Source organism: Drosophila guanche, unplaced genomic scaffold (assembly GCF_900245975.1).
Source record: "Drosophila guanche unplaced genomic scaffold, DGUA_6, whole genome shotgun sequence".
Lineage (NCBI taxonomy): Eukaryota > Metazoa > Arthropoda > Insecta > Diptera > Drosophilidae > Drosophila > Drosophila guanche.
Genome location: NW_022995752.1, coordinates 1,342,951 through 1,368,926, shown reverse-complemented (window position 1 = coordinate 1,368,926; position 25,976 = coordinate 1,342,951). Strand labels below are relative to the sequence as shown.

The window sequence follows — 25,976 nt, the reverse complement described above, 5'->3', positions numbered from 1 at the left end:
CTTTCGGCAGGTGCCGGCGGTACGAAACCTAATGTAAAATGGTAAGTAATTAAGTTCGTTTCGCGGTATATTTGCGGTATACTTTTAAAACTGAAAAGGTCTATTTCGGTATATTTCTGTAGGGTCACATTGACATGTGGTCCAAAATCAAAACAAATTAGATTTTCAATTAAATATTTAGAAAATGCTGCGAAAGTCAAAGAAAGAGCCACAAACAGTGGCCGATAAAGTCAGCAAACTGTTGGCGCATCCCAATGACAGCGATTCGGAGGAGGACTCAGACTTTGATGTGGCCACAGGGCCGCGTGTTGTCGATTTCGAGCAAGACGAATACGATCTGCCGGATGCGCGGAGCACGGACATTCGCAAGCGAAATGTAAAGCTGCTGTCAGAGCAGAGTGAGCGCTACAAGGGAAAGATCAGCAGTCGAAAGGAACTGGAGGAGGAGGAAGAGGAAGACCAGAGCGAGGATGAGGTGTCCTATGAGGACAGCGACAGCGATGAAGATGATGCTTTGGCTTCGTTTAATCAGAAACTGAAAGCGGGAGCTAGCAAATTAGCAGATGATGAGGAAAGCTCTGGAGATGAGGATGACGATGGTGATGAAGCTGCACTCGCTGTCTTTAATCAGAAGTTTAAGTCTGCAAGCGAAGAAGAGGATGCTGAAGACTTCGACGACGAAGAGGAAGATGATGACGACGACGATGATGAGGAAGAGGAAGACGACGATGAAGAAGATAACGATGACGATGATGAGACTGAGGCAGATGATAGCATAAAACCCTCTGATGTCATGTCTAAATCGAATCCCCAAGCAGAAATCCAAAAGGGTCTCTGCGTCCAGAACCAATTGCGCATCTGGGAACGTCTGCTGGAGCTGCGCATGAACACGCAAAAGGTCACCAGCAAAGCGAATCAGCTACCACCGCCTGAGACCCTTAAAAGCCTTGGCTCCGAGAACGAGGAGCTTCAGTCGGTGCTGAGCGAGGCCACGGAACGATCATCGAAACTGCTACGTCAGCTGCTGGCCCTGCAGACGGCGCTCAGTCAACAGAACTCAGAGACGATGAAATCGGTCAAGCGAAAGGCACTGCCATCGGAGGAGATAGAACCCCCATTGAAGGTCATTGCGAGTGTCCTGCAAAGCAACTTCCAGAACATGACAAGCTACCGCAATGAGGTGCTGCTCAAGTGGGACGATCGCACGAAACTGCTGACGCCAGGCGCGGGTCTGAAGCGGAAGTCGCTGCAGGAGGACTACGACATCATCAAGAAGATCGACAGTGCCCTGGCCAATCGGGAGGCGCTCGTTGAGAAGTCACAGACGCTGAAGAGCAACCAGCCGGAGCAAGAGAACGATCCTCCAGCTCAGCGTCAGCCCCATGTGTACGACGACAGCGACTTCTACCATCAGCAACTGCGCGAATTGATTGAATACAAGGCCAGCTCCTCATCCAACATGAGTGAGATCACAAAGCAATTTGTGGAGCTGCAAAAGTTGCGCCAGAAAATGAAGAAGAAGGTCGACACCAGAGCCAGCAAAGGGCGCAAGTTGCGGTGAGCAATTGAAGACAATCCAATCCCATTCAGAGTTGAACCATCTACTAATTCCCATGTTTTTCTTTCAGCTATGTGGTGCACAATAAGCTCACAAATTTCATGGCTCCCAACGAGGCTTGCGAGTGGACGGAAAGCTCAAAATCCGAGCTATATAAATCGTTGTTTGTTTAGCCAAATGTGTCTTCATTTTCTATAGATTATACATACTATTTCCAGTATCGTTGAACAAAGAAATCAAAATAATTGTTTTGTTTGATATGGTCTCGGGAATGGCACTAAATGTGGAAAATGTTTTCGTTCTCCGCAACTGTATGAAATATTTATACCAAAATGAAATATGTGAAGTTTGATATAACTGGAATAAAACTTGTAAGGATTTTCTGTAAAAAGAATGATGAAATACTTATTAAAAGGACTCCCCACTCAGTGGGTATTTCTCCAGGAAGGTGGATTCCTGGGATACTTTTAATTTTACAGATCTCTTCATTAAGAAGTTCAATCCTATTCCAAATCTTGTAAAAATTGTCCCAGCTGCCTGTTTCCTTTCTGTAGATAAATGCTACCTTAGTAATGCCTAAACTCCCAAAGAGTCCATAAAAAATCCCGTTTAAATGAGAAACCATTTAGATTGAATTTGAGTTTTATTTATTTCCATATATTTATGTATATTTTCACTTTTCGTTTGCTTTTTATTATTAACTGCTAAATTTTTGTTTGTTCAACATTTATATTTTCGTTTCGTTACTTTTTTCTTTTATTTGTATTTTTATTTTATTCGCTTGTCAACTGGGATAAATTATGTATGCCGCATAACAAGTATGGCTTGAATATAACCGCAAATGTACAGTCAGCACATAACCGCTTCTTAACCGTTTCCGTTAGTGGGTTTCGTTTATTTAGTGGGTGTTTGTTTTGGTTTTTGTTTTTGTTGTTGTGTGGTTGTGGGTGTGTAAGGAGGATTATTTTATGTACTATTTTGCTGCTGGCTTTTCCGAGTTAGCATTTTTAGTATTTTATTTATATTTTATATATATAATTTGTTAATATATTAAACTAGTTTTCCACATGACTCGTGACCTTTGACTTGGTATTCGTTTAAATTACTTTGCTAGTGTTTTTCGTTATTTTTACTGGGACTTGTTCTGTTCCCTCTTCTTCGCCCTTCGTTCGTGTTGTTTTTTCTGTTATTTATAAAATTCTCTTTATTTTTATAGATTTTTATGTACCATATATGGTTTGCGTTTTGCTTTCTTTTCTTAGTATGTTCGTCGTCTAAGTCATTGTTTAGTTATACATACGGTAAATTCATATATTTATGTTGTATATATGTATAGTATTATGTATGCATAATGTTTTAGTGAAATTATCGTTATAAATTGCAAATACATTGATGATGGAGGGGTCTTTCCAGAGTACATTTAAAAAAAACACACAAAACAGTACAATAAATAAATATATAAATTAGTTTAAAAACACTATAAAATAAAACAGTTTGTTTTGTCGAGCACATTTACAAAATAAAATGCTTGTCGCTTTTTGTTCGATAGAATTTGTGATGTCTTTGGGAAATGAGTTTGGGTTTTGTTTTTGTTTGGGGGTAAGATGTTTTTCATTGTCAAGCTCTCATTAAAAATTAATTAACAATTAGCTGAAATTGTGTGGAGTACAAACACGCACATATAATATCATTGTTTATATTGCATAAATATTGCACTGGGAATATTCGCGCACGAGAATTAAATCAATTTTTCGTTCACTTTCTGCTTAAAAGATCTGCAAAAAGTCGAGACGATTCGGTTTAAAAATACTGTGGTGTGGGGGAGGGTGGGAGATTAGGGGGGACACAAAAAAGACGCTATACATACAAATGACGAAACTCTAAGCCTACAATGATTGTGGGGGAGGGGTGTGAGTGGTACAAATACATAAGGGGGGTGCCTGCCATTTTCCTCTTGACGTTACTCTCGTCCTTTTTCCTTTTTTGTATACAAACTACCAATATATAAAGATTACAAAAATGCCGCTGACTACATTTCTCATCCATTTCTTCCTGCGATTCTCTAATTGTTAATGGAATTTTTCAGCAACAGGGGCAGCCCGGTTTTAGTTTTTGATTTTGATACGAGTATTGTGGCAGTTTTTGCCCCCCCACCAGAGGCGGCTGCGGCAGTCTCCGCAGCGGCAGCAGCAGCTGCCTCACTGGCGGCCACTGAGCTGCTGCTGCGAAGTCGCGGTGCAGCCTGTCGTTGGTGCAGCTCCTGCAGCAGGGCCGAGTGCTTGTCGAGGGCTTTCAGCTGTGCCGTGTTCTGGGTCTCATACAGCGACGACTGCAGCTGAGTGTGGATCGAGGTGACATTCGAGAGCGTGCTCTCGGCCTCGGCCATAAGAAAATTGCTTAAATAACGTTTACTAGTTGTGGTGGTCGATGATGTCGTTGTAGTTGTTGTTGTTGTGGTTGCCATTGTAGTCTGTTCCTGCGCTGAAACCTGCAGAATAAACATTAAAGGAAAGATCTATCTTCTCCTGGCAACTCGTGCAAACCTTTCTTTTAACCCCCGACTCTGTGTCTCAAGTGCACTTGGCGGGATGTATAACATTTTCCATATCCTTTTGCACGGCATACAGCTCCGACAGCTGCTTGGCAAACACCACATTCAGTTCGCTCAGTTTTGCCAGCTGCAAAAAAGGAGAGTAAACGTAATTTATGGATTGATATCCCTTCCACTTGCACTTACAGTCTGATCATTGCACTTTTCCCTTAGCGTTAGATTCACCGTCTTAAGCTCTAGTTCCTGTTGCAGCAACTCCGCCTGTTGTTGCTCTGTGCGCGCCTTCAGGGCCGCCACTTCGCGACGCAGTTCATCCTCTGTACCTGTCCCGGCAGCCGCACCAGCTCCAGCAGCACCTCCAACGCGCATCATATCCATTTCACGCTTTAGGCGGATATTCTCCTCCTTGTAGGTGTGCAATTGACGCTTCCATTCGTCCACATTGGCCGTCGATTCCTAAAAAAGAAAGGGATAATTAGAACAAGAATGGATTGTAGCTGAAAACAACGAAGAACTCACCTGCAATGCACTGGTCAGGCGTATGTTGTTGTTCTTTAAGGTCGCCAGCTCGATTTCCCACTTCTTGGCATTGGCACAGCTTTAAACAAAAACAGTTGTTGGGGTTACGATCCCTTGGAGAATGCTCTTCTTTTGCTCACCTTTGTGCCAGTGCCATTTTCAGGCGTTCATTCTCGTATTTTAGCTGCTGCTCGGCTGTGGCACCCGCTCCCGGTCCCGTATGCATGCCCACAATGCTTCCGCCCGAGGAGATTGTTACACCGCCTCCTCTCAAATCGCCTGCTCCTACATTAGTGGGCTGTGGTGAGGGCGTGGCCGAGCCAATGTCCGGCTTGCCGTCGCTGGTGTTCAGCAGCTTGTGGGAGGGACTGTCCGGATTGGCGTTCTGTGTGTTTGTATTGCTCATATTTGGCGGCTCCACGGTATGCGGATCGATGGCAGTATTATCGTTTTGCATGGCACCAATGGCCCGTCCGGAAATGGGCGAAGTATTTGCTGATGTGGTGGGCGTTACGGCATTCGAGCCATTTGCCGATTTCATGGCATTTTTGGTTGCCTCCTTCACCTCCTGGAATTTCTCAACAAACTGAAAAGGGAAAGGGGAGTGTTACGTTAAGAGGCGAGGAGGAAAGTTCAACCAATCGATTGTGGTGATTGGCCATTACCTTTGTCAACTCTGCCTCGGAGGCAAAGCCCAGTCCATACACCGTATTGGCACGCACATCGCTCCACTGGCCAAACTTCTGGGAGGTCTGTGTGAATGTCATGTTCGGGGTGATGGTGGAGTTGATCACCGCCTTGGTGCCCTCGACACTAATGATGCGATACAGATTCCGCGAGCTGTCGTAAAAGAAGCTCACATTTACGGCCTTCATGCTGGCGGTGATCCAGGTGCGTTTCGTCTTGGGATCAATATGGAAAACATGCGCCTGGCAGGTAAAAATCGGTTGTTCGCTGTGGAGTAGAGACAGAGAGTAGGGTGGGTGGGTGCGACACACACACAGGTGAGATTAAATTAAAAATTCCATTTTATAGCCCCAACCCCTTGCCAGCACCTAATTAATATTTAATGCTTGTCTTTATCTATTACCAAGTCGCTGACATTGCTATTCTCTCTCTCACTGGGTGCGTATTCCGTGCGTCGCGTTCTTTTCTCTTCCTGTTGTTCTGTTTGCGTGGGCGGCAGCGACTGGCTGGGCTGGCTGGCTGGCGACTGGCGACGACTAAATTGCATTAAGTGCTTAAGCCCTTTGCCTTTGGCCCCGCAGCCTTGCCTTTGATTCCGTCTCAAGCACGGCCACACACTCTTTCATGTACATAATTGGACAGGCCAAATACTAGCTGCACATAGATATGTACATCTGCAATATCTACTTACGTACATATATATACGCCGCCCGCTACACACTACACACCATGGAAATGTCAGCGACACCGACGGCGTCGATTTTTCCCACACAATATTCAATATTTCACACACATTTACACTCGAAACCGGCCTTACCCCATGGTATTTGTATGCTTTGGCGCTTTACTGGCTCTTCTAGCAACGAATTAACGGCGACCCAGGTGCTTATTCGTCGTAATTTGTTGTTACAAAATAAATAAAACAAACGCTTGCAAAAATGGAGAGTATGTGACCACGGATTTGTCGCCGAAATATACCGCCTGACCACCAAAAATATACCGAAAACATACGTGGTCACCATTAAAATATACCGTTATTATTCTGTTATTAACAGCGGACATTGGGGAAATGTTAAAGCAGCTTTTCAAATATCTTACTGGAAAATTGCTCAGATGAAAACAGGGTATGGAAAATATGAAATATGTAAATATGACAAGTAACCTCCCCAAATATTCCAAACACATCATGATGGAATTGGTTTTTGTGGTTTTATGCGACATTGTCCGAACTTTGCCAGGACAGTTTTGTACGTTATTTGTTCCTGTTTTCCATACCTTTATTTGAATAAATTTAATTGTATTAAGCTTGTAAGCTACTTTTATAACGTTCTGGCAACACTATACATATCGATCATCGATGTTTTTGCAAGCAGCATCTACGGCAGAAATGCTGTCCAGATCTAGCATGTTTCTAGTTACCTCAAATCTTTTTCACCCCAGTGCAGGATGACCACTTACGGCGAGATTATTGTATACTTACGGTATATCGGTATATAATGGTATATTTAATGAATCTCATCCGTCCATTCACTTCCATATTTAAGGTATACTGAATTACAAAGGGTATCCCAACTCCCATACGAATGTTTTCCAAATGTCCCTCGAGGAGAGTATCGCTTTCCGCAGGAAATTTTCTCTCTCTTTTAAAAAGATGTTGCTCTCTCGCAACATGGGAATTTTCAAGGCGGCAATGAGTCTTTACTCCATCCCCACTTAGGTATTTTACCGTTAGCAACATAATTTGAACAGCACTGTTCATCAACTTTTGGCACGGAATAAGCAACATTTAGTACCCCAATGGGAAGGACATCCTGGAATTGAGGTAATGTTGGATATCTCAGGCTCCAATCAATGTAATAAAGTCAAACTGTGTTGGTGATACATTCCAAAGAATATTTGCAGATTATAGATGCCGAGAATGTTTCTAGATCGATATATATTCCCATAGAAACTATACGACAATTATAAAAACATGTCAGTCTAAGATAAAGTCATTATTAAAGTTTGAGAGCTGATTTGAAATTTTTCTTTTAATATTAATGGTTTATTTTGAAAATTAAAGGGTAACGCAGTGGCAGCGCCGCGCGCTTTCTTTTGATAGAATTTCCCTGACCGTTTCGACGCAGAAGAGAATTTCCCTGACTATCAAATGAAAAATTCGAATACATATTTGTATAATATAAGGTCATAAGGTATACAAAAAATAAAAAGAAGCATTTATAATAAGCCAAATCGATTCTTCAATCGGAATAAACTATTGTTTCAGTGTTAAAAGTCTTTGCAAGCTAGTAATATCAAATAGAACACCAACATTGAGGAATATGGTTTAAAACTACGGTAGATTACGGTATATTTTAAAAATCAGATGCTATATTATGGTATATATTTGAGGATCTGTCGGTATATATTATCGATAATTCCGCGGCCACACTGCCACAGTGGCAACGCCGCGCGTTTTCGTTTTTTTTCGCACACGATAAAAGTTGGAAATTATTGTGATTTTGGTGGAATTGCAAAAAGAATAGAGCCCCAGGACATATGCAAAGGCTAGACAGCAGCCAAAGGTGTTGTTGCTGCTGCTGCCCAGCCGCCGTTCGATCGATTGGGGTACGTTTTCAGCGTAGGAGCAACTCAGCGGAGGGGAGAGTTTTTTCTTGCCTCTTTTTTCACTCTTCTGTTCCCCTTCTTTTTTTTTTTTGCAAAAAAGCCGTCCCCTACGTACGAGTTGTAAAGGTGAAAAGGCGTTTTGGCCAAGTTTTAGACCAGCTGTTGGTTTTAATGAATGGATTTGAGTGTGTTTCAGTTAATTGTAGTTACAAAATGCGTGAGAGCGACACACCTATGATAAAAAATATGTCACTTGTGCGAAAGAGACCGTGTGCGTCCGTGTTCCTCTGTGTGCGTGTGTATATAGCTGTATGGCAGTGTGTGCGTGGGTGACTCTAAAAGTGTGGTTGTGGGCATACATGTGTGTGTGTGTGTAGAAAAACTTGTTATCAATGCGGCGCCTATGATAAAATAAAAGTCTCATTAGACATGTTTCTCAAACGAATTCCAATTGGAATGTCTGTCCCCCTCTCTCTCTCAACCTTGTCTCTCTCTGTAGTGCATTTTAGTGTTGCATGCCTATGTGTGAGTTGTGGCGTGCTCTGGCGTGCCCCAAGTAAATAATGTGGAACATGATGTGCGACGTAATGCCCACGATTTCGGAGGACAGCATATCGCAGCGCTCCTCGCAGTTCAGCGGCGAGGATGCCAACTTCGAGCAGCTGATGGTCTCCATGCTCGATGAGCGGGACAAGCTGATGGACAGCCTGCGCGAGGCGCAGGAGCGGCTCGGCGAAACAGAAGTGAAGCTGCACGATGTGGAAAAGGAGCGTGACAGTCTCCAGCGTCAGATCAATGCAAATCTGCCGCAGGTGAGTGGGAGCCTAAGAGCTTAGAGGTTAGAGGAAATACTAATCCCTGAATATATGTATTTCTTCTAGGAGTTTGCGACGCTCACAAAGGAGTTGACACAGGCACGCGAGACATTGCTTGAGCGTGATGAGGAGATTGGCGAACTCAAGGCGGAACGAAACAATACCAGGGTAAGAAGCTTTGGGGCAGCTCCCCGCCATGTAGTACATCCCAAAATCCATTGCTAAATATGGGTACCTCTCTTCTCTTTCTTTCCCGCAGCTGCTACTCGAGCATCTGGAGTGCCTGGTGTCGCGGCATGAACGCTCACTGAGAATGACAGTGGTGAAACGGCAGGCTGCCGCCCAGAGCGGCGTCTCCAGTGAGGTGGAAGTGCTCAAAGCCCTGAAATCCCTCTTCGAGCACCATAAGGCTCTGGACGAGAAGGTGCGCGAGCGATTGCGTCTCTCCATCGAGAAAAACAATGTGCTGGAGGAGGAGCTGAATACAACCAAAGAGGAGCTGACGCAATACAAGGCGGGTGGCACGGGCTCCGGATCAGGGAGTGGCTCCCTTCCCAGCGGCGGCACTGAGAATGGCCTGAAAGAGAAGGTGCGTACGCGGGTGTGCAATCAACCGTGTCGCCTAGGGCACAGATCTAAAACCAATTTCTCGTTCGTTTTGTATTTTCTGTTTCGTTAGATGGCTGGCGGCGTGGGCGGAGCTGGCGGCGTCAATGGGGAGGCCAATGAGCTCAATGATTATGCGGCCAAAACCCACGAACTGCAGACGATCATCGAGAAGCAGGTGAGAGACAGAGAGAGAGTGGCAGGCAGGCGGCCACACAGCATCTGTTGAACATGTGTTATCCATTCCCCCTCTTGCCCACTCTTTTCATGCCGCAGACCTCGGAGCTCTCTCAATGGCAGCGACGTGTCTCTGATTTGAACAACAAAATCAGCGAGCTGGAGGAGAACATGTCGCGTGTTCAAAAGGATCACTGCAAGGCGCAGGATCAGTGCTCGAAGCTGCAGCGTGATTTGCGTGAGAATGTGGCCCAAAAGGAGGATCAGGAGGAGCGCATTACCACGCTGGAAAAGCGCTACGTAAATGCCCAGCGCGAGTCGACATCGCTGCATGATCTGAATGAAAAACTGGAGCAGGAATTGCGGCACAAGGAGGCGCAGCTAAAGGTGGGTCCCCAAACAAACTTGCAAATGGGTTATTGGTCACAAAATTCCTTCCTCAAAATGTAACTAATCAACTGGCATCTAATCGAAAACCCACCACGTTATTGCTATCCCCAAAACAAAAACATAAACACACACAAAAACCGATATCGCTATCCAGCTGCACGAGGAAAAGATCGGAGCCATTGAGGAGAAGCTGGAGCTATCCGAACAGAAGCTTGCCCAACATGCCAAACTTCAGCCCGACATGGAAGAGCAGCTGAAGGCCCGCATGGAGGCATTGACTAAGGTAGGAAATAAGGTATGCACTCGAACAACTAATATGCGCGCCATGGCCAGGTTCCCATATTCTGTACGACGACCAAGTATCAGTCGAATTCAATATTCAATTCTCTCCTCTCTATACTTTAAAGCTGTTTCTTTTCTTTCTTTTTGTACACAAAACAAGACTATCTGTCTATCTATCTAACTCTCTGTCTATGTATGTATCCCCCTCTAAGCACAAGAACTCAACTCTTCTATTTCCCTACCAAAATCAGACCAAAAGTAAACCTCACTATTAGCTTTTCATTCCACGCACAATTTTCTACTAATTTCTGTTTATTTTCTTTGCTACTTTATGGATTGTGGAATATGATTACTAAACCTATTTTGGCTTCCGAAAAAAACAAAAAACAAATCGAATTTCAGGCTCAAGAGAGACACGGTTCGGCCGAGGATCGTATACGAGGACTGGAGACGAATCTGGACGAGAAGACCACGGAGGTTGTAAGACTGAACCAGCGTCTCAAGATGAATGAGGAGCACAATCTGCGGCTGTCCTCTACGGTGGATAAGCTGCTGTCAGAGTCCAATGAGCGGTTGCAGGTGCATCTGAAGGAGCGCATGCATGCGCTGGACGAGAAGAACGCTTTGACGCAGGAGCTGGAGAAGGCGCGTAAGGTGGCCGAGGAGCTGCACCACGAGAAGGGCGAAATCATGAAGGAGCTCTCCAAGACGCGCCTGGAGATTGAGAACTTTAAGCGGCAGCTGCTGCAGCAGGAGATTGCCTACAACATCCAGCAGACGGAGGCCCTTACCAGGAGCCTCTCGCCCAGCAGCGTTGTCGATGGTGGTCAGTTCTCACGCAGCGCATCGCATGCCAGCTTCGAGACGCACTCGCTGCGGCGTCAGAAACAGTCGCGGCTAACGGAGGAGAACGCCCTGGCCCGCTCCATGGCCGAGCAGGAGTGGGAGAAGCTGCATGCCCAACAGCAGGCCTACGAGCTGGGGGCCAGCGCCGCGGACTGTGACGACAGCGATATGCTCTATGCGGCAGCCACGGCGGACATGATGTCGCCATCGGGACACACGGATGCCCAGACGCTGGCCATGATGCTGCAAGAGCAGCTGGATGCCATCAACAATGAGATTCGACTGATCCAGGAAGAGAAGCAGTCGACGGAGGCGCGAGCCGAGGAGCTGGAATCGCGAGTCGGCAGCCTGGAGCATGTGAATCTGTTGGCCCGCGGACGTTCCATGGACAGGCAGAGTCCAGAAATGAGTGGGAGGAGCACTCCCAATAGCCCGCAAAGGGATTTTATGCAGAAATATCACACGGTAAGGGAACGCCCTCGATTCTCTGGGACCTCTATTAATCCTATTATCTCGCAGCTAAACTTGCCCGTGCTGTCCAGCGATGCCTCACGCGAGGAACTCCATGGGGGCATGTCCACCACTGGAGATTCGAGCTCTGGCGGAGCTGCATCACCGCTGACGGCGCGTTCGATGCGCTTGGAGCGTGTGGCACAGGCCCTGGCCCACAGTCAGGAGGAGCTGCGTCGTCGTTCGATTGGATTGAACCCGAATGCGCCCGTTTCGCAGAACCACAACCACATGGCCATGAGCAGTCACGGCAGCTACGGCCTGTCACCGCTGAGTTCGCGCTACGGCAGCCAGGAATCGCTGCGCCACTACAACACCATGGGCTCCATGTCCATGCTGCAGACACCCACGTCGGGCGTGTCCAGGGAGGCCGCCGCTGCGGCCGTGCAGAAGAAGAAGGGCATCAAGTCTTCGCTGGGACGTTTCTTTAGCAAAAAGGAAAAGGTCAAGGGCGTCAAGGACACGCTGCCGGATGGTTCGCCCAGCATGATGTCCATTGGCAATCTATCGATCGGCCTGAGCGAAGTGGACTCCAACTACGATGCCATGAGCATGACGGGTGGCATGATGCCGAGAATAGCCAGTGCGCAGGGATCAAAGATCAGCAGCGTCGACTATGGCAGGCAGAAAAAGTAAACCCATAAAATTACTGAACATTTATTTTGCAGAGTAAACAATTAATTATCTTTGTTTTGTATCCCTCCACAGAGAGCATGACTATCGCAACGATTTGTTGGGTGAGGCTATGAAGGCGGGCACACCGTTTGCCCTGTGGAATGGTCCCACAATTGTGGCCTGGCTGGAGCTGTGGGTGGGCATGCCCGCCTGGTATGTGGCCGCCTGTCGTGCCAATGTCAAATCAGGTGCCATTATGAGTGCCCTCAGCGATACGGAAATACAGCGAGAGATTGGTAAGGCACTAGCACATCAAATTCTCCCCCATCAATCTTTGATTTAATTGTAAAATCCTTCCATCAGGCATCAGCAATCCACTGCACAGGCTCAAATTGCGGTTGGCCATACAGGAAATGGTTTCATTAACCTCTCCCTCGGCGCCACAAACCTCAAGAACCACATTGGCATTTGGTAAGTCAATCAGGAATAGTCTCCAGACAATAGCTAATCTCTAATTTGCTAGGCGACATGAATCACGAGTGGATTGGCAACTATTGGCTGCCTGGACTGGGTCTGCCGCAATATCGTACAACATTTATGGAGTGTCTAGTCGATGCCCGCATGCTGGACCATCTGACCAAGAAGGATTTACGTGGCCAGCTGAAAATGGTAGACAGTTTTCATCGCACCAGCCTGCAGTATGGTATCTCAATGCTCAAACGGTTGAACTACGATCGCACCGAGCTGGAGCACAGGCGAAAGATGAGCGAGAATGGACTGTGCGATGTGCTCGTGTGGAGCAATGAACGTGTTATACGCTGGGTGGGCAGCATAGGTCTAAAAGTGAGTGCAGGAAGAGTGAAAGTCGAAAAGGGTTTATGAATTTGTTTTTTCCGCAGGAATATGCCAACAATCTGCTCGAATCGGGTGTGCATGGGGCATTGATGGCCCTGGATGAGGGCTTCGATGCCACTGCCATGGGCCTGGCCCTACAAATACCCACACAAAATGCTCAGGTGAGTGTAATTTATACCCTTTGTAAAGAAACCCAAAAGATTACTAATTTTTCTTTGCTCTTAGGCTCGCCAAATACTCGATACGGAGTTTAATAATCTGCTGCAAATTGCCACAGATCGGAGGCCGGAGAACGAGCAGCGTAGCGCATCCTGATGCAGCTACAGTCCGCCCACAACATCGGTGGATGAGTAAACCAGTAAAGCAAAGCAAAGAAGCAAGGCACTACACAAAAAGACCACGGGGCAAAAATACCTTTTTTCCTAAGCCTAAGAACTAGAAATGAAGCAGAAATGAAATGCAAATGAAATGTTAGCATCAACTAAAAGCCACAAAAAATTCTAACAAGAAAGACGCAACGCAAGAGACTCCCCTACCCCCCACAGCATGATGCACGTCTAATCCATATGAATATATATATACAGTATATATATACATATACATATATATAAATACACGCATAGTCATACATATACGTATATCCATAAAAACAACAACAACAAGACAATGTATACAAGACATAGCACATACTCTATACATATATAGGAAATACTGTACGAGAGTAGATCGAGTTGGGGTGCCGTGTACAAGTTTTAGAAGCTAAACAGTTTATTCGGATTGTACAATTATAATTACTTATAATTTTTACCAAGTGACATATATAATTTATACATATTACGATATAGTGTAATTGGGCTTGCAATAGACTAACAGTATTTTGTTTTATAGATATTGATTGATTGTTCAGAGACAGACAGATCGGACAGAGATTGTGCTTCGAACCAAATTCGTAACCAAACATTGTTTGTTATATAATTTTTATTGCATTTTTGTACAGTTTTTTATTTATAATCATTTAAAGAGCAGTTTTTTTATATATGTTCATAATTTTGTACGGCATACGCTTTACATCTGGACATCTGGGTTGCGTTCCAAATGAGTTTATTAACTGAATGAACAACATGCACAACAATCAGGCATATATAGTAAACAGCTGCATATACATATATATACATGCATATACATCTATATAGTTAAACGATTAGTTTAATACACGTACACAAGTACACATATATAAAGCTCACTTCTATATATACATATACCTACAGTAAACAGTAAATATATAGAGTATATATTATCAAGCATACGAGTAACTAACAAAAGAAAGTATTAAAAGAGGGAGGAATCGAAGTGAAGTCGCAAGCGCCCATTCAAAAAACAACTATTTACACACACTTATATATACATTTATATAAACGAGATGAATCCAGTAATCGAACAAGCTTTAAGGGCGAACTAAACCTAAACCTAAACCTTAAACTAAAACTACAACTAAAACAACAAAAACTTAACTCTTAGCCAGCCTGTGCTTCAACTTTCTCTTAACTCGAGCATCATAAATTATTTGGCATTGCGGGGCATTGAAATCTTTAAATAATTCGTATGAATATTCACAACAAAAACAAAAAAAACTAAAACAAAAACAAAAAAACCTAAAAGCATATCCATTGTTTTTCAAAACACACCCCTCAAAAAAGCCCTTCCATTTTTCTATGTTGTTACGTTTAAGTATCTTCTCTATATCCCCCCTCTTATGTACTTATTTGTGCAGATCTACATTAAAGCACACAAACTGCCTGCATAACAAAATATCCATACATACCCCATACATACTTGTTGGATGTTCTGTTCAGTGCATTAATTTTTAAGTTGTAACCAAAATCGTAACTAGCGCTTGTCCCTAAGTTGAGAAAATATCTATGGTTAGCAGAGGTAAAGGCCTTTGAAATTTAGTTGTACGACAAGTTAAAATATTCTACCTATAACAAGTACTAACAGGAGACATAAGGCATACTTAATGAAATTATTTCAAACGTATTAGCAAAATTAATAACAACACAACAAAACAAATCAATGCGTAAAAGGGGTAACTTATTTATGTATGTATTTATGTAAACGGTAGCATTAACTAAGTAAAACCCAAGATTAAAGAAAATATTTATGATGTGTAACCTAAATTAACTAAATATGATTACTAATGAAAAGTCTAAGTTAATCCTTAATCTAAGGATCGATCGATCCATCGATTGGTTTGACTTTAATTGTTGACTTTTGTTGAATAATTCACGAACAGAAGATTCTCGACGGAATGATGGAACGTAACTAATCGTAAAAATAATAATGATACAAATTGGATGATTACGCATATGTAAATACTACCTTATATATTTGAAAGAATATTGTGAAAAGCATGAAAATTAAATGGAAATGGAAAAAAAAAAACAATACTAACAATTTAGTAAAGGAGAAAATTCCGTTTAGGAGTTTTTTACATGTACCATATATATTTGAAAAGATGGAAAAAACCAACAAAAAAGCAAAACAAAAACACACAAAACAAAAAATGAAGAAAATATAACTAAATTAAAATTTATTACAAAAAAAAAGAATAATAACCAAAAAAATATAAAGTCTTTATTGATTTTGTTCGCTGAGGAACCATTTGAGGGATTTTCTCTGAACGATTCCACTTTAGTTTCATTTTCCAAATCCCTACAGCAACCTACGATGCTCTGGGTACTGGAGACATGTTTTCCAGAGGATTCTCTCCAGCTTTATTCAAAATTCACCTCGACTTTTTTTTGTTGCCAGAATATACACGTTTTAATTTTGATTTTTGTTTGATAGGAAATGTTTTTTAAGTCAAAGATTATCATTGATCTAATCCACTGTTAGAAATTGTTTGGCTTCAGCTTCAAAATTGCTCGTTAATTTGCAGCCGAGCGGACCAGCTGCTTTGGCAACGAACACAAAGGATATGGATTACACGAGAGACCACTCACGCTCCTTTCCATCACACACACACACACAGCCCGAGATGGCCACCAAAGACCAGACTGTCCCACAACGCAACAGCTTGAGCAGCAGCCAGCCCATGCCGAGTGGGTCAACCACGAATCAACGTCACCGATACTATAATCCCGTCTCGAAGATCCAGTCGCTCATCCACAACCTGGACGCTGAGCTGATGCATCTATGCAAACAGTGTTCGGTGCCAAAGCCGCCGAGTAGCAGCAACATTAACGCCGGCATCCACAACAGCAGCTATGGCACAGCCACCTTGACAGCTGCAGGATTCGGCTCGGGTGCCATCACGCCGCACAGGGGACACTATGGGCAGGATACCGTCGATAAGCTACTGGAACGAGCACGGTCCATATCCACCCCAAGATCGGCCTCTGGCGCCAACACGCCAATGCCGCTGGCACCCGATGCACAGAAGCGTCAGCTGAGGAACGTGTACCGCACGCGGGTCATTGATGCGTATCGCAACCGAAAGATATTTACGGTGTATGGGAACTATCATACAGTGCGGCGGGCCCTGGTGAGGCGCGGCTGGTTGGAGAAGCTGCCGGCGTCGCGGTACGCCAAGCTTCAGACAATGTCTGAGGATTCGCTGCTGGAGCATGCGCGAAGAGGCAACGACTACGAGACGGTGGTCATATCAAAAATGATCAATCATTTCCCCTCATTCTTCATTTGGCAGAGCAAGGGTCAGCGGGATCTATTCTCCGAGGTGCGGCCATTCCGCAACCGGGTGAGACGGAGCCAGTTCCTGGACTTCTCCACGAAGGTGGGTCTGGTCGGGTGTGCCGAGCAGGAGCGCTGGTATCGCGAAGACGGTGTCTGCGGCATGAGCTATCCGCGCTTCTACCGCCTGGGTGGCAACAACGTGGAGGAGCGCATGGCCTTCATCGAGGACTACCAGCAGACCCAGGCACGCTCCCTGCTGCGCCACATCAAAGAGCACAAGCCCGAAGAGCTGATAGACTTGGACAAGGGCACCATTATGAGCACCAACCTTGACTATGCCCTGGCCAAGGTGAAGCAAATGATCAGACAGGCGGAGCACTACTCCCTCGATGATGCGCGGGTCAAGCCGCCCACCCCAACCGAAATCGTGGAGATTCAAACGTTTATGACGCAGTCCGCGGATATCCTAAAATCGCAGGCCAAGTTCCGGGTAAGCGAGAAGGTCATGACGGAGTACGCTCGTCTGGCCTCGCAATATCTCGACCAGATCGAGTCCCTGCGCCCCGACTATCGCTGGGACGGCAGCCGTAATCTGTGGATCCTCAAGCCGGGATATCAGTCGCGTGGCATTGGCATTGTCATACGCAGCTGCCTGGATGACATTCTCCAATGGACATCGAACAATCAGAACAGAAAGTACATTGTGCAGAAGTACATTGGTGAGTGTGAATCATACCCCTTAGGTATTCCACGCCTCATGATTCCTCCTCCTTTGTAGAACGTCCATATTTGGTTTATCGCACAAAGTTCGACATCCGGCAGTACATGCTGCTGACAATTGGGGATTCGAAGGTGACCGTGTGGACATATCGCGATTGCTATCTGCGCTTCAGTTCGCAGGAATTTACGATGGACGATCTGCGGGAATCGATCCACTTGACCAACAATTCCGTGCAGAAGCGCTACAAGAACAAGCAGAATCGCGATCCTCGTCTGCCAAAGCACAATATGTGGTCGCTGGATCAGTTCAAGGTTCACCTGCGGCATGTTGGCGCTCCGGACGATACCTGGTCGAATATTTACAGGGGCTTCCAGCAGAATCTGGTGGCCGTGGTGATGGCAAGCCTGGATGAGACCGAGCTGGTGCAGAACGCCTTCGAGCTGTATGGCTGCGACTTCATGCTGGATGAACACTACAATCCCATCTTGATTGAGATCAACTCAACGCCGGATCTGTCGCCCTCAACGGAGGTTACAGCCCGGATATGCCCCATTGCCATCAAGGATTGCCTACGTGTGGTGGTGGATCTGGCCAATAACCCCTTGGCACCCACGGGAAAGTTCGAGCGAGCCTTTGAGGTCAACTACAGCATCAACAATGGGGCCGATGTCCACCATCCCATGGAGCTCAACGGCAAGCAGATGACCATCTTCGAGAATCTCCCCTCCAAGCTGAAGAACAGCAACCGGACGCGCATGTTCCACAAGATACTCAACAATGTGAAAGTCTCGGCCAGTCGCAAGCTGGGCAAGATTAAGGAGGCCCCAGCCAAAGTGGCCAAGGCAACATATTCATCCAAAAAGAAGGTAAGAAACCGAAATCCCGGATATCTCCAAGTATTGTGTTCCTTTCTCTCAAAAGAAATCATCAAAGAGCGCTGCTGGGTCAAAGGTGAGTTTCGCAGCACCCTCGGAGCAGGTCTCTACAACGCAGCAATTGGTACCCAAGACGATCTTGACCTCGAAAACTCGCGAGAATCTGGCACTACAGTATACTGCACCAAAGTGAAGATTGGGAGGCAACCAGGGCAGCTGGACAACTGATGGCAAGAGGCTATTATAATCACATTTTAGCCATTAATTACACTCCGCTCTTTCCACAAACATTATAGGCACCAATGTAATCGGATCTGGTGGTCTTATTAGAAAATTAACTAGGAAGTCAAAAGTGAAGTGACATTAACATTTAAGAAAACCCTCAAATGACCGATTTTTTTCTTTTAGTGGACATCAACAAGGTATAACAGAACTCTAAATAAGCAGATGAAATACTATTGTATTTATTACTTAAATCAGAGATAGCCAATCAACACAGATATAGCAAATCGAAATAGAAGAAGAAAAGACGAAAGAGAGAACGCACGCGTGTGCTCTCCATATCACACCCACAAAAGCATAGATAAGCGTGCAATTGGCAGAAGTCGTTGCAAAGAGAGTGGGATAAGCAACTAAAACGAGAGAGCGCTTCTGTTCTTCTCTCTCCCATTGTCATTTTTTCAACCGGCTAAAGCGTGCGTTTCCAAATCGGCTCTACGTGTTAGTCCGTGAAAATGGTGAAAACCCAAGCGTATAAACTGTCGCACGTGTGTTTAGTAGAGTTTAGTGTAGTAATGCAGCATTTAAAAATGAAAAATGTATACAAAAAATTGCATTTAAACATTCAAAGATCAATGGCTGTGGGAATACAGATTCAAATTGGCAGCTAACAGGCAGAAAGGCTATGGAAAAGTGTTCAAAAGAGGGCAAGTGGAGTGTATTATGTATTGAAGCATATTCTTTTAAGCATAGATCTTGTTTAACATAAGCAAAAGACAGCGGAGCACCCGCCATTTAAATTTTGCCCATTTAGTGTTTCACAAATGCTGCGCTTAGTCACGTGATGTCTGTCTGTGGCAGTGGCAGTGCACTGCTTTGTCTCTTTCCCACTCAAGAAGTCAAAAAGGAATCTGCAGAAGCGCTTAGCGCCTGCGCACCTCCTCCCAAGGTGTCGCATCCGACTCTCTTAATATGACTCACCTTGCAAAATGTGTACTCTTATTGGAATTTATTTGAATTACTGTAATTCCTTTAATTGTTTCTGTGCGTTTGCGTTTGCGGTTTCGGTTTCGGTTCGTAAATTGTTCATTCGGTATCGTCGCGTAGTTCTTAATTCGACGTAACCACGGCATCGACGACTTCTAATGTGTTGGGGAAAGGAACGGCAATTGCAGCAAGGAAAAGTGCGCACCAAGAGGAGTAAGAAAGAATTGTTCTTTAATATTTATTTATATTTTGATTTGACTAGACGTGATATTAATTAAGGCTACCTAGCTACGCCTCTGGGGCTAAACGGGTTATCCGACGGGCAGTGGCAGAGCAGGGACCGCCAGTGTAGAGTTGTTCAGTTTGTTGGCCAGGGCCGTGCGTGGACTCAGAACCTGGGCCTGCGACAACTGCAGTTCGCTGGTTGCCTGTTTTAGGGCAGCCACAATGGGCTCTCCTCGATGCAGCGCCTGGACAGAGATGCTGATTGGCAGTCGGGGTCCATTCGATTTTCTGCCAAAGGTTCTGCCAATGGCATGGATGCTGGCCGTGCTTTCGATCTCTGATTTTGTGCGCAGAAAGCGACGCGAAGGTAACGGCGTGGCAGTGGCTACGGCTGCAGCCTGAACTTTGGCCCGGCAATAGGCGGAGGATGAGGAGCTGGTGGTGGCGGTGATGTTGCGGAGACTCCGCCACTTGCGTTCACTGATCACTGGAGCTGTGGCCGGAGCGGGCGTCTCCTGTGGCTCTGGTTTCTCCATCAGATTATCGCCGCCATTGGAGGTGTAGTTCTTGATGAGGATCTTGAACTTTTTATCGGTGCTCTCCACGGGATTCGTGGAGCTGAGACGCGGCCCGCAGCTGCGTTGCCGCTTGGGGGGCAGAGCCGTACTAGTGGTGGACTCTCCGGGAAGCGTTCCCATGGTGTTTCGTTTGTGTGAAGCACTCAGGAGCTGGGTGATGGAGCGACCCGCCTGCTTTAGCAGATACGGACAGCCGGCGGAGGCTGCTGATTGTGCAGGCCCTGCAGTCAGAGCTGATGGGGATCTGAGGGTGGATGCAGTCGCCTGGTGGCTGCTGCTGAGGCTGCTACGACTGCTGCTCAGGGGCTCCACCATATATTTTTCCATGTACTCGGTGGCATTGAAGGTGGGCATGGCGCGATGAATGCGCGATATGCTCGTGGCGGGATGCAGGATGGCCGAACGCTGGCGGTAGACGCTGCTGGTGGCCAGCGAGCGCTCCTTGCGTTGCTGCTGGTAGTAGTAGTTGTGGTGGTTGTGTCCATGGTTCACCTTGTGCAGCAGCTGCTTGCCCTTGACATACAGATTGAGACCCATGTAGGCGGGTGTCGGAGGCACGACCTGCCGATAGGCAAGATCAAAGTTACCCATGTCCGCCTTGGGATCTGTGCGACGATCAATTACAACTGCAGGGAATATTAATTAGAGATTTTTGTGCTTCATGTTCGAGCGAGACTCACCCTTGACCACATCCTCCAGGCACTGGGGACACATGCGAGCCGTCACACTCGTTGTGGCCCCCAGATCCGGACTGGAGTTGATCTCAATGAGCCAGGGATAAAAGTTCTCGCAAATCATGAAATCGGCGCCAAACAATTCGAAGGTGTTTGGCCGCCTATCCATGTTCTCCTGGGAGGCTAGCATGCAGCCCACAATGGCCTTTCTCATGCCCGGAAATATCCGCTCCAGCCACATGTTGTACTTCCCAATCTGCCGCAGATACGCCTGAAAGGAGTAGCAGTCCCACATGTTCTCGTTGGGCAGTCGCTTGTCCCGCTTCCCATTCGTGTACTTTTTCTGAATGGCATAGTTGGTGAGGTGCACCGACTCGTGATGATTGCTAAGGGAATACTCCTGGGAACTGAATCGCAAGTAGCTCTCCCTATAGAACCAAACCACCAATGGCTGTACAGGAGGGTAGTAGCTGTAATACATGGATGTTTTTCAGAAAGATCAAGACTCACTTGTGTGTTTGTTATGAGAAACCATTGACGTATATCGAATTTAGTTTGAAAGAGGATTAACGGTCGTTCTGAAAGAAGAATTATATTTAAATAATTGGATGAATCCGTTGCATTTGTTCTAAAAATATTTGTTATATATTTTCCCATCTTCAATGATAGGAATTCACAATTTAATTGTAATTTCCGCATTAGCAAACTTCTGTTGTATTCAGCCCAAATTTTTGTTCTTTTATAAAAAAACTTAAATTGAAAATCAATTGACTCTGTCTCTGCAGCAAACTTGTTGCATGCCTCAGAAGGTAGACAGAAAACCATTAAACAAATTATGATTTCTGCCAGCAAAACGAGCACGACAGCGAAAGCAAAAGCAAAAGCAACCCAAAAGCCCAAATGATTGCGTTTTTAGGCCAAATTTGTATGCATTGTAATCGGATTGTATCGGATGTACAAAGTATATATGGGTATACTCGCAGGACTACAAGTGCTCCGTGCTCCGACACTGGAGATGTGCGTGCGTGCAGACACCACAACTGACGTTTCGAGTTACACCCGAAATGCGGGGGCCCGAGAGAAAAGGGAAGGAAGGGCCATAGAATATTTTCGTAGTACAAAAACTTTGGCACCGGCCTGATTTACGACCTAGTTTCCGTTTCCCGTGCTGTGTTCTGTGTTTGTTTATATCGTTTTCTGGTGGGATTTGCAGTTTTTGTAGGTCTGCACTTAAGATCCTTTATCCCATATCGATTGGGAAGGTTTCGTTATGCAAGTTTTAAATGAGTTATCTTTAACTGATGTTCCTGAAAATGGGTCAATTTTTGGATCATCCAAATAAATTTTCTTTGGCATAAATAAGGGATCTCGGATTTTCTTACCTATGTATTTTTGCACCACATAGCGACTCTTGGAGGCTATTGATGGATTCACAACACCCAATATTTTCTTTAGATTATCCATCAGGAGAATGCCGCGACCACGACACTTGTTGGCTGGCTTGACAATCCACAAATTCTGATAGCCATCGAGGCTGTACTGCGGCCAGTGGATCTTCATTTTGTCCACCAGCGACAGGCAGCTCTTGGCCATGTGCTCGAGTCGCTGGCCATCGTGCTGGATGCGTCCGTCCTCGTTGACCAGCTGCTGGTGCTGGTAGAGGAAGGCGTCCCAGTCGTGCTCCCATATCTTGGGCGGGTCCTCGAAGTCGATGTCGTTGTGCTGGCAGCTGTCGAGGTACTCCACCAGTCGCTTGTAGGCAAAGTCTATCGAGGAGTACGGTATCTTGCCGATGGGAGAGAAGACCGCGTCAGGGCCCTGCTTGTGGTAGCGACAGAGCAAGGCCCTCAGGAAGGCCACGCAGGCCGTCAGCTTGAAGTTGTCGATGAATTCGCCCAGCTCCTCGGGACTCCAGACGTTGTAGCAGCGGGGGAAGTACATTTCGGCAGTGCCCTCCTCGAAGAACCAGTGAAAGTCCCGCAGCTGGCTGCACAAACCCTCCTTGGAGGTGAAGGGAGCTCGATGGAATTTGTTGATCGTCATGCCGGGATTCTTGGCCTGGTCTATGTAGTCGCACTTCTCCTTCCGGTTCGTCCACAGGAAGTCCACGGGCATGTGCTCCAGAAATCGGGACATGATGTTCTTTTCACACTTCAGGATGTACTGTCGTCTCGTCTCTCCTGCCTTCCGCTTGGGCAGTCGCTGGGTAAGATCCTCGTAGGTCATCTGTCCGGCTGGCACCACCTTCCGATGCACATCCAACTTTTCCACCCATCCCCGCGTGAGCAGGGCATTCCGCACCGAATTGAAGCACCCTCGAATGGTGAATATTTTGTTCTGTTTGGCCGCCTCCTGGGCCTTCCGCCGCAGCTCATTCATCCGCTCTGTGGTGATCCATGTCCGTCGTGCCCCATAGTTGTTGGGTGCTCCCAAAGGCTTGAACACGGCTTTGACGGGAAGGTTTTCCTTATTGCTGCTGTCCGGAGTGGGACTTATTGCCTTCTCGGGCAGTCTGGGCGGCGGTGGAGGCGGATTCTTTTTCGGAGTGTTGCCGGAGTGAGACGGAGGCGTCAGCTCGATGATTGGCACCACATTGAGCGGGGCAACTGTGGCCGGTGTGGGTGGCGGTGCTGCCGGTAGGGTCAACACCTTCTTGGCCAGCGTGGCGCTGGAACATTTCTGTGGGGGCAACTCCCTGAGGAGCTGCTCCTTAACGCGCTGCGGTTCACTGCTCGGACGCGTCTGCATTGCGGTGGCGCTTGCTCGCTCTCCAAGCACCGCCAACCGACTAATTCGATTTTGCCTGCAGTGCAAAATTATCGCCTTCCCCTTCTCTGTCTTCCTTGGCACTGACTGACTGGGCCACTGGGTGAATTGGTTGGGTTGCCTTTGTCTGATTGTTAATTTCGCCTACATATAGCCACGGGGCGAGACAACGGGCGGCGGCTGCTTGGCAACCATTGAGCCAGAAATAAGTTCACAAGTTCACTTGGAACGACTCTATTTATAGCATTTACCTGCTCAACTACGATGGCTCCCTGCCAGAGCCCAGAGCCAGTGCTAGGAACAGGCAAGGCTTTCATGCATGTAGGATACATCCGCATTTGTAGCTGGAGTCGTAGCCCTTATTCGTAGTTGTGGAACCGAACCCAATTTGCACTTTTCACGTTGGGTTAGGTCGACACAGAATGGATGTTTAGGCCGGTTACTAAGCGATATGTTTGGGTGACAGAAAAATGACCTTCAACAACAGGAATAGAAATAGTTTAGAATTATGGAATTTTATTCGGTGATAATTGCAGATGAAGGATACATTGTCATTGACCTTTTCTATTAGTTAGGTGGAGATATTTTGGGTAAATAGAACAAAAGAGCAGAGACAGAGGTGTACATAAAAAGATATATTAATTCCTGTTAATTCACATAAAATAACGAACAATTGTCGTGTTGTTATAATTGATAGCTATCCTAACAGTATCGATAAAAGTTAATAAATAAATAAAAAGAATTATGTTTTGAAACATTGAAAGGTAGAAAGAAGGGTAGATAATTTAGGATTAAAGATATATTATATTTTATTTATTTTTCGAATAACCCAATGATATTATATTTTATTTATTTTTCGAATCTCTGATAACAAATGGCCTAAGTAAAAGTCCCAAGAACCTAACCCAATGTACCGCACGTAGCAAAGGGCTTAGCCTCCCCTACTTGTTTCTACTCAGTTGCTTTCCTTTGTATACCTCACGATTCCTCCCACGAAACATGTGGACTACTGATCCAAACCGAATTTTCTTTAGGAGCAGGTGAAGGTGCAGGTGCAGGGGCGTCTAGTTCCGAATGATGTTTTTGCACGATATCAGTATGTGTTTTCTCCGCTGCCATCCATGCCGCAGTGGGTGTCGTCTCCGTCATCATCGTTGCTGTTGTTTGGCGTTGGCGTTGGCATCCGTGCTGTTGCTGGTGCTGGTGCTTGGGGTGTCATCGGCAGCGTGGTCGTCACTGAGAAGCGCGTGGCTGGAGACGACGACGTCAACGCCAATGCGGCTCATATGTAAAGCAAGTGGCGGCGCTTGAGTCTCGGCAAAGCCACGGTGGGAGGCAATGATGTCGGTATGGGAGACGACTTGATGGATGTACTGCCTGCTGCCTGCCACGATAGTCTTGTCTGCAATTTGTTCAATTTTCGCAGTGGTGCGGAAACGGAGGGTAACTTTTCAATTATTTGTAAAAATAATCAAGTTAACTGCTACCACAATCAGAGCGCAGGAGGCCTGGGCTGCATGAGCGATTACTGGGTTTTGTTGGGGTTGGCTCTCGGCTTGCCATCGATGCCATGTGCACGGGTCTCGGTTTACTTTTCCCTCTCCATGGGGTGCATGTCTCCTTTTCCAAAGGGTATTTGGTTCAAGGACAATTTAGCCGCAAAACTTTATTCGTAGCGGTTTCTGTACGAGTTGGGCCAAAGTTCTGCCTACGAAGTTCCGGCACACGGCAACACCTACTCCATGGAGGGGTCCCATCTCCGGTGTCCTTGCGTGCCAACAACTTTGAGACTCTGTGTCTATTTGTGGCCCTTTGTCTATTTTATTTATGTTGTATTAAAAATTTAACTGGTCTTTACCCTGCAAGGGATCGTGTACTCTATGGGTACAGAGTAAATACTCGCATTTGCAACTGGGACGGTAATTAATTTTGCTTGATTTGTTGTCGCTGTGCAACGTTTTATATGGCCAGATAATTTGAGGTAATGCGGCCCATAAAGTTTATTTTCTTAAGAGGCGGAGTTGCTTAAGAATTCCATGAGATTTGGGTCAGGGCATGCACACAAGATGAAAGTGATAGGGCATTTTTGTAGCATACTTCTTGGGTTCGTGGAGACCGTCGAGAATGTATTTCAGTAATTTGTAAATGTAATATTGTTTATTGTGTTTTTGTACCAAAAGATACGTTTTAATTAATGGCAAAATATAAACTCCAAAGGTT

General features: G+C 45.8%; 5 protein-coding genes across 8 annotated transcripts; 3 read left to right on the top strand and 2 right to left on the bottom strand.

Annotated features, from left to right (window-relative positions):
* The first annotated feature begins 142 nt into the window (after positions 1-142).
* LOC117587864 (protein Aatf) lies at positions 143-1,760 on the top strand. Its single transcript, XM_034278829.1, has 2 exons — positions 143-1,557; positions 1,629-1,760. The coding sequence occupies exons 1-2, from the start codon at positions 185-187 to the stop codon at positions 1,729-1,731; spliced, it is 1,476 nt and encodes a 491-aa protein (XP_034134720.1). The 5' UTR covers positions 143-184; the 3' UTR covers positions 1,732-1,760.
* A 722-nt stretch (positions 1,761-2,482) lies between these two features.
* Positions 2,483-6,275, bottom strand: LOC117587790 (homer protein homolog 1). The gene is given in 7 exon segments (XM_034278735.1): positions 2,483-4,046; positions 4,102-4,236; positions 4,296-4,565; positions 4,629-4,707; positions 4,769-5,214; positions 5,294-5,582; positions 6,133-6,275. Coding segments are annotated over 7 exon segments (1,650 nt in total). The 5' UTR covers positions 6,138-6,275; the 3' UTR covers positions 2,483-3,620.
* A 1,466-nt stretch (positions 6,276-7,741) lies between these two features.
* LOC117587630 (liprin-alpha-1) lies at positions 7,742-14,638 on the top strand. 4 transcript variants are annotated; one of them, XM_034278494.1, is made up of 14 exons: positions 7,743-7,922; positions 8,432-8,734; positions 8,804-8,905; positions 8,997-9,326; positions 9,417-9,521; positions 9,620-9,907; positions 10,065-10,193; positions 10,595-11,503; positions 11,558-12,180; positions 12,257-12,459; positions 12,527-12,634; positions 12,687-13,006; positions 13,063-13,179; positions 13,244-14,638. In XM_034278494.1, the coding sequence occupies exons 2-14, from the start codon at positions 8,486-8,488 to the stop codon at positions 13,331-13,333; spliced, it is 3,573 nt and encodes a 1,190-aa protein (XP_034134385.1). In that variant the 5' UTR covers positions 7,743-7,922; positions 8,432-8,485; the 3' UTR covers positions 13,334-14,638. The 4 variants fall into 4 exon arrangements, with proteins under 4 accessions (XP_034134386.1, XP_034134385.1, XP_034134383.1 ...); XM_034278492.1 differs by having other exon boundaries at positions 10,065-10,205; XM_034278493.1 differs by having other exon boundaries at positions 8,422-8,734; positions 10,065-10,205.
* A 1,210-nt stretch (positions 14,639-15,848) lies between these two features.
* LOC117587865 (tubulin glycylase 3B) lies at positions 15,849-18,694 on the top strand. The gene is made up of 3 exons (XM_034278830.1): positions 15,849-17,430; positions 17,490-18,298; positions 18,354-18,694. The coding sequence occupies exons 1-3, from the start codon at positions 15,996-15,998 to the stop codon at positions 18,498-18,500; spliced, it is 2,391 nt and encodes a 796-aa protein (XP_034134721.1). The 5' UTR covers positions 15,849-15,995; the 3' UTR covers positions 18,501-18,694.
* A 1,130-nt stretch (positions 18,695-19,824) lies between these two features.
* On the bottom strand, positions 19,825-23,750 carry LOC117587675 (tubulin glycylase 3A). The gene is made up of 4 exons (XM_034278567.1): positions 22,373-23,750; positions 21,501-21,568; positions 20,997-21,441; positions 19,825-20,942 (listed from the first exon to the last, which is right to left on the bottom strand). Exons 1-4 carry the CDS (start codon positions 23,736-23,738, stop codon positions 19,825-19,827), a joined length of 2,997 nt encoding a protein of 998 aa, XP_034134458.1. The 5' UTR covers positions 23,739-23,750.
* Between the last annotated feature and the right edge of the window lie 2,226 nt (positions 23,751-25,976).